Raw genomic sequence first — 15,911 nt, forward strand, 5'->3', positions numbered from 1 at the left:
TGTAACCTATTTATCCTAGGGCATATATTGTTTAAGTAGCAGTTGACATGAACTGTTAACATGTTTTGATGAAGGTATATGTTGAATTATAGCAAATGTAGACTTTTTTTTCTTACTGGTAGTGGCACTTCACTGTCTGCATAGTGGCTTAGTAGCCCACTGGGGATCTAGTGAAGCCTTGATTTTCTTCAACATTTTGTTCTCAGGTTAAGAGAAATATGGTACATAGGGAGAATACTGATTATGTAGAGAAATGTGCCAGAAAGGATTTAAAAGAAAAGGAGGATGAAGCAAGATGTGATATTTCTTCTCAAGATGTTTTTGTTATTTATTGATAATTTTTTTTACATTGGTAATTTTTAATTCCTAGTACCAAATTAATGATCTCAAGATAAAGTAAGCAGAACATTGGCTTATTTAGGAAATAAAAATTTCCCTTGTCTCCTGACTTAATTTAAGCCAATTTTCATGCGATATATTGGTAGAAGTAACTCTTGGGTACAAAAAAATTATTTATAATTGTGTATCACTTAATATTTTAAATTCTGATTTGGCTTTTGATAAAGATAATATATTTCATATCAATGTGGTTGCTTACTCTTTTGACTGATGACTGAGTTTTATCTGTGTAGCTGAGTCATCATTTGTTTATTCTGTCCTTCTAGGCGTCCTTGACAGTGTCATTTCAGTTACTCTTCATCCTAGCATTTCTGTTCGACTAGCAGCTGCCTGGTGTCTACACTGCATTGCTGTGGCACTACCTTCCTACCTAACACCTCTCTTAGACCGTTGCCTTGAAAGGCTTACTGTGCTTAAGTCTTCACCTGAAGCAGTGACTGGCTTTAGTTTTGCAGTGGCAGCTCTACTGGGAGCAGTGAAACATTGTCCTTTAGGAATTCCTCACGGAAAGGGCAAGGTAATGATTTCATTCTTTGCATATGATAGTGACATTTCAAGTTTTTCTTAAAAAACATCATTGTCTTCTTGTGCATCACCCAGTAAAGAACCATGCAGGACAAATTTCTGAGCTGTCAGCTATACTATTACTTAAGTGTTAAGTATCATCAACATAATTACTGTGAAAAACGAAGGGATGGTTAAAAATTTCGTATCTACACTTAAAGAGGAGTTGCTTTCTCTGCTTTTTGTTAGAAATATCTCCAGTTAGTAACAGATTTTGTTCCTGAAGGCTTTTTTCTTTTCTTCCATATATTCAGCTCTGCCATAGAAGTACATTTTAAAATTGCATTGTAAAGGACAAATAGAGCTTCAAAAGAAATCTTAAACTTCATTTAATAATTTTATAGTTAGGGCTTCCCTGGTGGCGCAGTGCTTGAGAGTCCGCCTGCCGATGCAGGAGACGCGGGGTCGTGCCCCGTTTCGGGAGGATCCCACATGCCGCAGAGCGGCTGGGCCCGTGAGCCATGGCCGCTGAGCCTGCGCGTCCGGAGCCTGTGCTCCGCAAATGGGAGAGGCCACAACAGTGAGAGGCCCGCATAACGCAAGGAAAAAAAAAAATAATAATAATAATAATAATAATTTTATAGTTAGTGGTATTCTTGGTGGTATTATTCTGGAATTAGTTTACATACCTAGTAAGATGAAGTAGATAATGAATGTTCTTAGGAACCAAGATTTTCCATATTAAAAAAAAAAACTACCGTTGTAGAATGAAGAAAATTAAGTAAAAGGCCCAATGTTAAATTTAAGTTGAAAATATTAGTATGAGCTTTTAATTTCCTTTCACACTGTCCAGACATAAAAGCAATGGCAACCCAGTAGCAGGGAACACCCCTAGTGCCCAGATTATGGCCCTAAATACCATTTCCAACCAAAAAGGAATTAGGGCCCCTTGGAGGAATGGCTGGTTCTAGATCTGGGGCAGGTTCTAGATCTGGGGCACAGTATAAGCCTGGAATATCTTGTCATGCTGGAAAGCAAGGAAGTCATCAGAGACTGTGTTCATTTTAAAAGGATGCAGGAGATAACTTTAGACTCTCCCCCGACCAAAGAGGGGATAATGTGTGCATCCAAAAAAATAATGATAACAATGGATAGAAACATAGTAAATATATAAAACACCAGGAGCTCATAATGATGACAAATTGCTTTGCTACTGAAAAATAATGACTTTTGAGTGTAGCACTTTCAGAAAGATAAACGATACAGAACCTAGAAAGTAAATAACCCAGTTTTAATGTACAAAGAATTGTAAAGAGAACTAAAGAAATTTTGTTAATCAAATATAAAACACAAAATAGGCAAAGTGTGGTGTGGGAATTTTGTTTCTTTTTGAATAGGAATTGTCAGTTGTCAGAGAATATTGTTTGACAGTGAAAAGCCCCCATAATCTGGGCCTCACACACACATAAGAATTTTTTAAAAAATCACCATTGTTCCATTCTTTTTTCTTGTCCCTCCACGTCATTATTAATGAATATTATGGTATATTCTCTGCAGTTTAGGCTTTGCAGACAAATACACCGTTACTTCAAAAATTCTTAAATTATCTTGAATATTGCCAATGCCTTTGGGATAAGGTGTTCGGCAACTTCGGGAGGTGATGTTATTCAGTTAAATTTATTATTTTAGTTATATTCTAAACTAACACATCACATCTTGCTAATCAAAGAATTGCCATTGCGGGTATTAATTAAATTTAATGTCCTCAGATCTTATTAATTTAGGCAGACAGGCTTGGTTTGTTTTGTCCCCCACCCTTTTTAAAGGGTGGGGGACAAGTAGAGGCTGCAAGCAGTCCTAAGTTAGTAGTAAGTTGGTTGGTTGTTTAAAAATATGCTAGCCTTCCTCTTTAGAAAAGGTATGTGCCAACTCACAGTATTTGCTGCTCTTCTAGAGGTGATTGGTTACAGAGATGTTTTCTTAGACATGTTAGATGCCTGTTGGCATTTGCACTCTATAAGCATGCATTATCCATAAAGGTGAAATATCTAGTTTTTCCTCTGTGTTGTTTTAGAACTGTCTATTTCTTAGACTTTTAAAATATAACATTTTAATTAATCCCCCTTTACTGTGAAGCTACTTCATTGTGCGATTATTGAGTACTTTTAACTGTGGTTATATAGTATATTGCCTCGGGAAGGACTATTATCAGCCACTCAGGTATCAAAGTAGTGTGCAGAATTTTAAAAGGAGAGAGTCCTGTAATGAAACTTCCTCTGGTAATTACAGATCTATGAAGACGATGGCTTAAAACTAAAAGTAAGTTCAAATTTTATATAGCGAAACTTGAACGGTTGTACAATGTTGTCACATATACTCCACAAAGAATTATAGGGTTGCTGTGTACAACCTAATATACCTATTGTATACCTATTATACAACCTATAATTTATCCTTGAAAAGTTACTTTTTTTAGTTTCACGTACGACATTGTCCTATGGTATAGTCTACGTGAATGACAGTCTTTTATCATGGACATTTATTATGTGTAAGAGTTAATTTTTCAAGAGATTGTTATAATTAGTTGTCCAGTAACCTATAAACTGATATACTTTTTTTTTTTTTACCTTGTTCTTCTATACGTCAATAGATTATTATGACATTAGCAGAGGATTTGCTATGTTCTGCTGCTCAAAACAGTCGCCTTTCAGCTCAGCGCATACAAGCTGGATGGTTGTTGATTGCTGCCCTGATGACCTTAGGTAAGTCTTGTGGAGGGTTTACATAACTACAGACTGCTTGGTGTTTTCTGAGCATAAATATTCTATTGTATGATTTGATAAGACTAACTTAATATATACCAGAATTTAAATATCCACATAAACGTTTTTCTCCTAGCAGTCACCTTAGGAAGCCATATACTTATTTACTCCAATCCTTAGAATGTTTTCAGATGTCCTTATTTGAAATTCTCTTCAAGACCAATTTATGAACCTTAAGTAGGATAAGCCAATTTGATCAATTTTCACGCTAAACTCTGAATGAGTTTGGCTTTTCCCAAAATCATTCCCATCTATCTTCAGAAAAAAAATTTTCTGCAATATAAGGATAGGCAAGCGAACATGCGATAGCCCATGAATCCAATTCTGTAATTGTTCTGAGAATTTGGTGACATTAATAAGGTAGTTATGGGCTTCCCTGGTGGCGCAGTGGTTGAGAGTCTGCCTGCCGATGCAGGGGACACGGGTTCGTGCCCCGGTCTGGGAAGATCCCACATGCCGCGGAGCGGCTGGGCCCGTGAGCCATGGCCGCTGAGCCTGCGCGTCCAGAGCCTGTGCTCCGCAACGGGAGAGGCCACAACAGTGAGAGGCCCGCGTACTGCAAAGAAAAAAAAAAAAAAAAAAAAGGTAGTTACATTGACGGGGATAAGGCATGTTTAAATTATATTTATTAAATTTAAATTATATTTATTATTTATTAGTGTAATTATTTTATGATCATTATTATATTTATATCCTGTAACTTTAAAAGTCTATTTTATTACTTTATTAAAGCTATACTTTTAAGTCTCTTTGTATAGTTGTGTGGTTTACTGCTAGGATATGAAACTAGATGGATTTGACCAATAAATCATTTTGACACCTCTGAAGTAATTTGATCTAAAAGGAGCTTAATTAAAATAAACAATCATAAATGAAGAGCCACTTTAAGTAATGTTTTTGAGATGATTAGAGAGATTTATTGGACTAGATCTGAGTTCAACCTGTGGGCCAAATCTGGCTTGCCACCTGTTTTATACAGCCTGTGAGCTAAGAATGGTTTTTATGTTTTTAATGGTTTAAAAACAAAAAGGATATTTTGTGATACATGAGAAATATATGAAAGTCAGTTTTCAGTGTGCATAAATAAACTTTTTATTAGAGTACAACTATAATCATTTGTTTACATATTGTCTATAGCCTTTAAGCACTGCAGTGGCAGAATTGAGTAATTGCAATAGAGACAGTATGGCTTTTGAAGCCAAAAATGTTTATTGCATGGGCCTTAATAGAAAATGTTTGTTGGCCCCTGGCATAGATCATGATTTCACAATGTGATGGGAATAATGTGGTCAAGATTTTATTTGCTTTTGGCTAGGTGTTTCATGCCTGCTGTATTGATATTCTTGGTTAATTAAAGGGGAAGATAAACTACTTAATAAATGGCAATATTTTAATGAACAAAAGCTTTCAAAACAGGGTAATCCCATGGGAAGAAGACTATAAGAGATCCTTTCTTCTTTATACTAATAAAAGAGATTAGTATATCATGTTTTAATGCACATTCATATTCAACATACCAAAAAGGAATAAAAATTAAGTTGATGTTTTATTTAATTTGCTGTTTTCATGGGCTTTTTTTTCTTAATGCATGATTCTTTCACTTGATTATCAATTTTTAGAATGTGATACTGGTTGCTAGTAATTTTCAAAGGGTATCAGTGAGGTTTTGCTTTTAGATATCTTTATAAACTCATAGATTTTTACATGTTTATATGTTTCAGTTGAATGCAGTCATTATTTTTTTCTTGACATCTTTATTGGAGTATAATTGCTTTACAATGTTATGTTAGTTTTTGCTGTATAACAAAGTGAATCAGCTGTATGTATACATATATCCCCATATCCCCTCCCTCTTGTGTCTCCCTCCCACCCTCCCTATCCCACCCCTCTAGGTGGTCACAAAGCACGGAGCTGATCTCCCTGTGCTATCCGGCTGCTTCCCACTAGCTATCTGTTTTACATTTGGTAGTGTATATATGTCAGCGCTACTCTCTCACTTCATCCCAGCTTACCCTTCCCCCTCCCTGTGTCCTCAAGTCCATTCTCTATGTCTTCATCTTTATTCCTGTCCTGCCCCTGTGTTAGCATACTTTCTCTTTCTGACTTAACTTCACTCTGTATGATAGACTCTAGATCCATCCACCTCACTACAAATAACTCAATTTCATTTCTTTCTATGGCCGAGTAACATTCCATTGTGTATAAGTGCCACATCTTTATCCATTCATCTGTCGATGGACACTTAGGTTGTTTCCATGTCCTGGCTATTGTAAATAGTGCTGCAATAAACACTGGGCTGCATGTGTCTTTTTGAATTATGGTTTTCTCAGCGTATATGCCCAGTAGTGGGATTGCTGGGTTGTATGGTAGTTCTATGTTTAGTTTTTTGAGGACCCTCCATACTGTTCTCCATAGTGGCTGTATCAGTTTACATTCCCACCAACAACATCGCAGTCATTATTCTTTGATCTTCAAATTGTTTCATCTTTAGTCATTGGGAGCCCCTAGTAGTTGGTTCATATGAAACTAGTGTTCTTTGATAACATCTTTATTTTTGGCATGACAAGTTGTGCCAGCTTTTACATCATAATTTCTGCCTTAGAATGAGGGGCAGTTAGATACAAAATTCTAGAAATGACTTACTTCCAAGGAGCGGGTTGTTAGGGGGAGGGGATCAGAGAGGACCCGGGTCAGAAGGCACCTAGGAGATTGGCATAGTTGTATATGTTTAACTGTGATTAAAGTTATGTATATGTATTTTAAAAAATAATAATAATTTCTGCCTCAGTTTGCAACCAGTCAGTTCTCCAAGGAGCTCTGGTTATATTTTGTGGGAAATGGAATTTAGATGACAGTCTGAGTGCTTTATTAATTTTTGCCTGGCAGTTTTAACACCTGTTTTGCATTTTCAGCATTTCCTTCACCATTTACAATTATCATTATTATTTTTAACAAATTCACTGTTCTGAACTGATGTAAACTCATATAGACCACATTTAAGTCCGTTCCTCAAATGTGAACTCCAATGTTTTTAACCCATTTTTGCTGTACTTGCCAATGTATCTGATGCCACATACAACACCTTTGATTCACTTGCCGGTATCTACAATGTGTGTTTGGTTTTTGTTAGATCCAACATTATTCCTGGTGTGAATGAACTTACTCTTGTTTATTTTTTTAACTTTGTAATTACTACAAACATTTTTAGTAACCTAGTTTACATATGTTTCTGAAATAAATTATCTTGTTACCTCTCTGGGACGTGATGCTACACTGTTCACTCCTGAGTTAGAGAGGTATCTTAAGGGTACAATGGCAAATATATATGGAACTTTTGTCAACTGTGGGTATTCCCAGTGACTTCATCCTTACTTTGTTTTTTGGAATCTGACTAAATTTTGCATTCAGAAGTTTCTCTATTTCCACAGCCCATTATATGAGTATGCCTGTGTGTGCATGTGAAACCTCTTACAGTCACTTACTCTTAATTGCCTTACTCCAGTTTCCTTATTTTATCCCAATTCTATGGGATGCTTTTAGTACTACTTCCTCAAAGAAAGTAGTGAGCAAGGAGTGAATTAGGTTTATTTTGCTGTAGGGATTAGCCTAGGGCCTCTTCCTAAAGAGCAAGTCAGGAGAAAAATGAAGAAATTATTTTGTTAATGTACTAAATTGCATGCTTAAAAAAAATAATGATTGGCTTGCTGTTGCCCTTTCATTTTGCCATTATGCTCTCACCTCTTCATATGCAAATAAGACAAGTTTTGAGTGATAACTACATAATGTCAGATATATAAATGCTTATCATGGGTGGAGCACTGTTCTACATAAACTCATATAAGCCTCAGAAACTGTCACATGAGGTAAATACTGTTGTTATCCCCATTTATAGGTAGGAAATTAAGGCACAAAAATATTAAGTGACTTATCCAAGTTTAAACAGCTAGTAAGTGGATGGAGCCAGGATGTTAACCTAGGTGGTCTCCTTCAGAGCCCAGTACAGTTCTGTGCTGTGCTGCCATGCTGCAGAAGAAAAGCATGCAGTCAGCAGAACAGGGGAATAAGAAGTAGGGAGTACTTACAGGAGAATTTTAAGATAACCCCAGAATTTTAAAGAATATTACTTGGGGAGAGAAGCTGTGCGTTTGGGTTTTTATGTGTCGTAGTTCTGTTTTCTTAACTGATAATGCTACATGCTATCAAATACTTACAGTTAGCTCTCTGTATCCGTGGGTTCCAAATCCACGGATATAGAGGACAGATTGTACTTTATATAAGGGACTTAAGTATCCTTAGATTTTGGTATCTGGCGGGGGGGGGGGCAGTCCTAGAACCCATCCCCCACAGGTACCAAAGGACAACTATAAAAAGCTATCATTGTACAGTACATTGCCTTTCATTACTGGGTTTGTGTATTCAGTTCTTAAATGTTGCTTTGAAATATTAAAAAAAAAAAGTTCCATTTAGACGTATCACATCTGATTTTTGGCCTGGAACAAAGTTGCTACCAAAAGTTAGAATTACTGGGCTTCCCTGGTGGCGCAGTGGTTGAGAATCTGCCTGCCAGTGCAGGGGACACAGGTTCGAGCCCTGGTCTGGGAAGATCCCACATGCCATGGAGCAACTGGGCCCGTGAGCCACAATTACTGAGCCTGCGCGTCTGGAGCCTGTGCTCCGCAACAACAGAGGCCGCGATAGTGAGAGGCCTGCACACCGCGATGAAGAGTGACCCCCACTTGCCACAACTAGAGAAAGCCCTCTCACAGAAATGAAGACCCAACACAGCCATAAATAAATAAATAAATAAATAAATAAATAAATACATTGTGTATTATTAAAAAAAAAAAGTTAGAATTACTTTCAGGATACAATGTTATTTCTTACGAACAATAGTACCTGGCGTTTACATAGCACATTAGTTTTTCAGGCTACTTTAAAGTACACTCTGTTGTTTGGATCTGGACAGACCTTTGGAGATAAGCAGTGCAGGTAGTTCTGGCTTCATTTTACGGTTAAAAGAAATTGAGGCTCAAAGAGGTCACAGCAGTAGTAGGAGAGAGGTCACCAGAGCCCAGACTTTACTGTTAGTTCCTTGTTTTTCCTCTCTGTACTCTAGTGCCTTCAGATAGTCATTGATCTGGAACCAGAGGGACAAAGTAATACACCAGTAGTAGATTAAAATATGTTTACTTTAAGAGGGAAGGGTTTTAAAGAGTAACTACTTTGGGTTCTTTTACAAGTGACAAGTTGAATAAATTACAGGTCCTGCGTTTGTCAATCATCACCTTGCTCGAGTTCTGCTGTTGTGGAAGTGTGTCTTTCCAGTGTCTCCGAAAGATCTAGGAACAGAAAAGAGCCGAGGAGATTCATTTACGTGGCAGGTAACCTTGGAAGGACGAGCTGGTGCTCTCTGTGGTAGGTTGAATTTAGTCTTTTCTCTCCTTTTCCTCTGTCTTTTTCCATCCTTTAACTTTACATATACTTGTATGTTTTATTTAAGTTGGGGGGAAAAATCTGCTTCTGGGGATTTTTTTAATTGAACATAATTGATTAGTTGGTGATTATAACAGAAGTATGATGTAATAAACCAGATTTACATGTCCTTATCCTTAGGATGCATGTTTTATTATAATACGATCAGTTGAGAAATGTTCAGATTGCTTTGTGTTAAGTAGGCATTCATTCCTCTAGGGTTGAATTTAATTAGCATTGACTAAGTATGGTTTCCATTTAGTTTTTTATATGTGAAAGTTACACCCTTTTACAACACATAGACCATTAAAAAATAGCATCCACCATGAAAATTTGAGCTTAAGGAGCTGTGGGTTCCCTGAAAAGACATGGAAGCACTGATTTTGTTTTTGAAGCACGTTTTCTTAAAAACCATCATTTTTAGGAGTAAAAATGCCATGAATAAACAAACAAAACCAAAATCAGTGCTTCCTTGAAACTGAATCTAACTTTTACTTTTTTTTTTTTTTTTTTTTTTTTTTTGGTGGTACGCGGGCCTCTCACTGTTGTGGCCTCTCCCGTTGCAGAGCACAGGCTCCAGACGCACAGGCTCAGCGGCCATGGCTCACGGGCCCAGCCGCTCCGCGGCATGCGGGATCTTCCCGGACCGGGGCACAAACCCGTGTCCTCCGTAGCGGAAGGCGGACTCTTAACCACTGCGCCACCAGGGAAGCCCGAATCTAACTTTTAAATATTCACTTTATTCTACATATGAAATAACTCCTTATAAAAACTTGTGTGTTTCAGGTAACATCTATAAAACCTAACATGCTGACTTAAAAGTCAGCCTGGTTCTTTAGAACTAGTGTAGAACTGGCAAACTTGAGGGTCTAAGCTGCTACTTCTGAGCTCAAGGGCTGAGTAAAATCCCAGGAAAGCAACATTTTGTTAATTTGGTTGTTGGTCTCTTTTAGTAATTCTAGGAAGTTAGGGTTTTTTTTGTTGTTGTTGTTTTGTTTTGTTTTTTTAAGTTTGATTGGAGGTAGGAGACACTAGTTTCCTTTTATTTTACTAGAGTTTCAAGAATTTTTTTTATTTTAGCACATTTCTTTATTCCTCTAACAAAAATACAAATGCTTTACCGTAATTGAATGCTTTCTTCATGGTTCATTACACTCTGCTAAGTAAAAGTCTGTTCTATTTTTCAGCTATCAAGAGCTTTGTTTCCCACTGTGGTGATCTCCTTACTGAGGAAGTAATTCAGCATCTTCTTCCACCACTTCCTTGCGCTGTGGATTTGCTAACTCTGTAAGGATCCGCTATTTAGACTTGCTAAAAATTTTTATTAGCAATCAGTTACCCTCTAGTTATGTAGTATCTTATTAAGTACCTTAATAATGCCAAGTTTTTGTGGTTGGTGAATGATTTTCCATTTGCAGAGGAAGGCAAACATTTAGTTACGTGATTTTTTTTTTTTTTAGGCTAGGATCTTGAAAGAAAAGTACATATTAAAAGGGAAGGAAAGTTATCTGGTGGATAATGTATCTTCCATACAGTCAGATTTAACCAAGAAATTAAATATTAAGCCTGTTAACCTTTTCAGGTATGCGTTTGATTGGTTTGTTAGTGCTATTCTGTGTTCTTAAGAACCAGATACTTGTTAACAGTTTCAGGTTTTTGTTGTTTATATTTTCATACATTTGATTTACATTTTTTTAAAAATCCCATTTATGTCCTGGTTACTTATAATTTCCCAGTTAATAAAATGTACAGTTTAGAGAAAGTCTTTCCAAAAAGTATTTAATGATATGACATTTTATGTATACAGAAAAATATAGTTAAGATTATGGCTTATGAAGTGTCACAATAAAGTGAAAACCTGTGAATTCAGCACAACTAGCACAGAGGTTAATGAAGGTTTGCTATAAAGGGCCAGAGAGTAAATATTTTAGGCTTTTTGGCCCAGTCAGTCTCTTTTGTACCTACTCAATTCTGCTGTAGCTTAAAAGCAATCATAGCTAATCTGTAAATGAATGAATGTGTTCCAGTAAAACTTTATTTACAAAAACAGGCAATGGGCCGGATTTAGCTATCCCTGGATGAGAACACTGATACTATTGAAGTTATATGTGTGCTCCTCTCTAACCATTCTTTCTGCCTTAGTTTAGAGGTAATCACTATCCTGAATTTTAAAGTTGTCATTCTCTTGCATTTTTAAAAAGTGTATCACATATACATGTTTCCCTAAACAGTACCTTGTTTAGTTTTGCTTGGTTTTGATCAGGCAAATGGTATCATAGTGTTTCTGAGACTTGCTTGTTTTACTCAACATGATATTTCTAAACTTCCTCTGTGTCAGCTTGTTCATTCTTTTTGGTTGCTGTGTAATATTTAATTGTGTGAATGTACAGCAGTTTACCGTCCTGTCAATGAAATATCCAAACTATTTTCCAAAATTTTTGATATATATATTAATAGTATATGGGAGTACCCTTCAGTCCACTTCTTCACCAACACTTACTCAGACATCAACTCTCTTTAATGCAGTAGGTGTAAATTGGTATCTTGTTATGATCTTACCTTATATATCTGGTTCCTGATGCTTTAAGTGCCATTCTATATGTTTATTGTTCCTCACTATTTCCCCTTCCGTGAAATCCCAATTCATGCACATCTACCTATTTTTAGGTAACATTGCGTTTTGATTAATAGACATGGTTTTTTTTGGCTGTGCCACACAGCTTGCAGGATCTTAGTTTTCCAACCAGGGACTGAACCCAGGCCCCACAGACATTCTTAATTTAAATGTCAAATTTATTAATCTTTTACTTCTTGGTTAGTACTTTCTGTCTTTTGATTTAAAAAAATCTTTCTTCAGGGTTATAAAGAGACTTTCTTTTATTTCTCTCTAAAATGTTTAAGGTTTTTGTCCTTCACATTTAAGTCATTAATCTATCTGGAATTTATTTTTATGTTTGTAGTGAGGTAGGGTTCCAGTTTCATTTTCTTTTTTAATATGGATAACAGGGCTTCCCTGGTGGCGCAGTGGTTGAGAGTCCGCCTGCCGATGCAGGGGACACGGGTTTGTGCCCCAGTCTGGGAAGATCCCACATGCCGCGGAGTGGCTGGGCCCGTGAGCCATGGCCGCTGAGCCTGCGCGTCCAGAGCCTGTGCTCCGCAACGGGAGAGGCCACAGCAGTGAGAGGCCCGCGAACTGCAAAAAAATAAAAAAAATAATATGGATAACAGATTGTCCCATACTTTACTAAGGAAATCCAAGCTTCCTCTCTGGTGACTGCCATTCACCTTTGTTGTGTATTATATTGCCATATAGACATGGTCTGTTTCTGTGCTCTCTGTTGTATTCCATTTGTGTGTTTGCCCATTTCTGTGCCCATAGCACATTGTCTTTATAATAAATTTTAGTGTCTGTTAAAGTTTTTGGCCTTATTCATCTTTAGGCATAATTTGGCCCTTTTTGGCAATTGATTGTCTCTTGTTGAAGTTTTAATTAGAGTTAAATTGAATCTATAGATAAACTTGAAGATAATTGGTTATTTCTATAATACCCATAAACATGATACCTCTCCTGTTGTTGAGCTTGTTTACAAAGTATAAAATTTTTTCTATGTAAAAGTCTTAATGTCTTTAAAAAAATCTATTTCTAGCTAGATACTTCATATTTTTCTTTGCAGTTATTAAATAAGTATGTGGGAGTGTGTGTGTGTGTGTGTATAATGTCTTTATTGCTATTGTATTAAAAAATGTAATTGATCTTATATCCAGCCACCTTGCTAAATTTTCCTCTATCAAGCATTTGTTTGTAGATTCTTTAGGATTTCTCCCTTTATGATATTTACTCATATATTCATTTGTATTCTCTCTCTCTTAACATGCTAACTAGATGACTACCACTTAAAACTGAAGAGAAGTGGCTTGTTAAAGGAAATGTTTCTCATGTTTCACGAATAAGAATGATGCTTGATACAGGCTTCTTAGTAGATGCTCTTTATCAGATTAAGAAAGTATCCTCTTCATAGTTATCCACATTTTGTTTTGGTTTGGTTTTTTGTTTGTTTGGTTTGGTTTTTTATCGTGAATGAGTTTTGATGTTTTATAAAGTGGTTTAATCCGAAAACTTTAATGTAAAAAATTTTATTGACTAATTTTTTACTTGGTTGCATTCTTGGGATAAACTGAGCTTGGAACTAATTATCTTTTTTTGTAAACTTCTGGATTTGGTTTGCTTATGTTTGGATTTCTCCACATATATTTATCAGTGAGGCTGCCCTATAATTTTCTTTCTTGGATGCCCTCCTCAGGTTTTCATCAGTTATACTAGCCTCATGGAATGAGGTAGGTGAATGTTTCATCAAGTTCTGTGGAGGAGCTTTTAGGAGATTGGAATAATGTGTCACATGAAACCACCTGTCTGTAAAACAGTCTGGACCTGCTGTTTTCTTTGTGGGAAATTTTTTTTAAGCTACATATTTCATTTCCTTAATTGCTTTAACTATTTGAGGTCTGGTTTGCGGATTTGTTTTGCTTGTCTGTTAGATTTTTTCCAGGAATTTTGCCATTGCATCTTCATCTTCACATTTTTTGGCATGAAATTTTTCTTAATGTTCTCTTATCGTCTTAATCTCTGCTATATCTATGATGTCCCTTCATCCATTCCTGATTAGTTTTCAGTATGCCTTCTCTTTTGTTTTTCCTGATCCATCTCATGAGAGGTTTAACTGTTTTATTAACCTGTACAAAGAATAACTTTGCTTATGTTGAACTTGGTTTTTTTTTTTAATTTAATTTAATTTTTTTATACAGCAGGTTTTATTAGTCATCCATTTTATATATATTACTGTATATATGTCAATCCCAATCTCCCAATTCATCCCACCAACACCCCCCACCCCCGGCTTTCCACCTTTTTGCCGATATATTTGTTCTCTACATCTGTGTCTCTATTTCTGCCTTGCAAACCGGTTCATCTGTACCATTTTTCTAGATTCTACATACATGCATTAATATACGATATTTGTTTTTCTCTTTCTGACTTACTTCACTCTGCATGACAATCTCTAGGTCCATCCACGTCTCTATAAATGACCCAGTTTCATTCCTTTTTATGGCTGATATTCCATTGTATATATATATATACCACATCTTCTTTATCCATTTGTCTGTCGATGGGCATTTAGGTTGCCCCATGACCTGGCTGTTGTAAATAGTGCTGCAATGAACACTGGGCTGCATGTGTCTTTTTGAATTATGGTTTTCTCTGGGTATATGCCCAGTAGTAGGATTTCTGGGTCATATGGTAATTCTATTTTTAGTTTTTTAAGGAACCTCCATACTGTTCTCCATAGTGGCTATATCAGTTTACATTCCCACCAACGGTACAAGAGGTTTCCCTTTTCTCCACACCGTCTCCAGCATTTATTGTTTGTAGGTTTTTTGATGATGGCCGTTCTGACTGGTGTGGGGTGATAGCTCATTGTAGTTTTGATTTGCATTTCTCTAATAATTAGTAATGTGCCTCTTGGCCATCTGTATGTCTTATTTGGCAAAGTGTCTATTTAGGTCTTCTGCCCATTTTTGGATTGGGTTGTTTTTTTTTTTCATATTGAGCTGCATGAGCTTTTATATATTTTGGAGGTTAATCCTTCGTCCATTGTTGCGTTTGCAAATATTTTCTCCCATTCTAAGGGTTGTCTTTTCCTCTTGTTTATAGTTTCCTTTGCTGTGCAAAAGCTGTTAATTGCATTAGGTCTCATTTGTTTATTTTTGTTTTTATTTCCATTATTCTAGACAGTGGAACAAAAAAGATCTTGCTGTGATTTATGTCAAAGAGTATTCTTCCTATGTTTTCCTCTAAGAGTTTTATAGTGTCCAGTCTCACATTTAGGTCTTCAATCCATTTTGAGTTTATTTTTGTGTATGGTGTTAGGGAGTGTTCTAGTTTCATTCTTTTACATGTAGCTGTCCAGTTTTCCCAGCACCACTTACTGAAGAGACTGTCTTTTCTCCATTATATATCCTTGCCTGCTTTGTCATAGATTAGTTGACCATAGGTGCGTGGGTTTATCTCTGAGCTTTCTATCCTGTTCCAATGATCTATATTTCTGTTTTTGTGCCAACACCATATTGTCTTGATTTCTGTAGCTTTGTAGTGTAGTCTGAAGTCAGTGAGTCTGATTCCTCCAGCTCTGTTTTTTTCCCTCAAATTTGCTTTGGCTATTTGGGATCTTTTGTGTCTCCATACAGATTTTAAGATTTTATGTTCTAGTTCTGTAAAAAATGCCATTGGTAATATGATAAAGATTGCATTGAATCTGTAGATTGCTTTGGGTAGTATAGTCATTTTCGCAGTATTGATTCTTCTAGTCCACAGACATGGTATATCTCTCCATCTGTTGGTATCATCTTTAATTTCTTTCATCAGTGTCTTATAGTTTTCTGCATACAGGTCTTTTGTCTACCTACGTAGGTTTATTCCTAGGTATTTTATTCTTTTTGTTGGAATGGGAAATGGGAGTGTTTCCTTAATTTCTCTTTCATATTTTTCATCCTTAGTGTATAGGAATGCAAGAGATTTCTGTGCATTAATTTTGTATCCTGAAACTTTACCAAACTCATTGATTAGCTCTAGTAGTTTTCTGGTGGCATCTTTAGGATTCTCTATGTATAGTATCATGTCATCTGCAAACAGTGACAGCTTTACTTCTTCTTTTCCAA

The 15,911-nt window shown here is 36.3% G+C and overlaps 1 protein-coding gene across 1 annotated transcript in view; it reads left to right on the forward strand.

Annotated features, from left to right (window-relative positions):
* HEATR5A (HEAT repeat containing 5A) overlaps positions 1-15,911 on the forward strand; it is a 93,340-nt gene that overhangs the window by 16,780 nt on the left and 60,649 nt on the right. Inside the window, exons 9-12 of the mRNA XM_007451263.1 lie at positions 666-916; positions 3,554-3,665; positions 8,988-9,140; positions 10,385-10,484. Of these exons, the coding sequence (XP_007451325.1) occupies positions 666-916; positions 3,554-3,665; positions 8,988-9,140; positions 10,385-10,484 (616 nt within the window). The remainder of the gene's footprint in view (positions 1-665; positions 917-3,553; positions 3,666-8,987; positions 9,141-10,384; positions 10,485-15,911) is intronic.

The sequence above is a fragment of the Lipotes vexillifer genome, unplaced genomic scaffold (genome assembly GCF_000442215.2).
Source record: "Lipotes vexillifer unplaced genomic scaffold, Lipotes_vexillifer_v1.1 scaffold1765, whole genome shotgun sequence".
NCBI classification, from domain to species: Eukaryota; Metazoa; Chordata; class Mammalia; order Artiodactyla; family Lipotidae; genus Lipotes; species Lipotes vexillifer.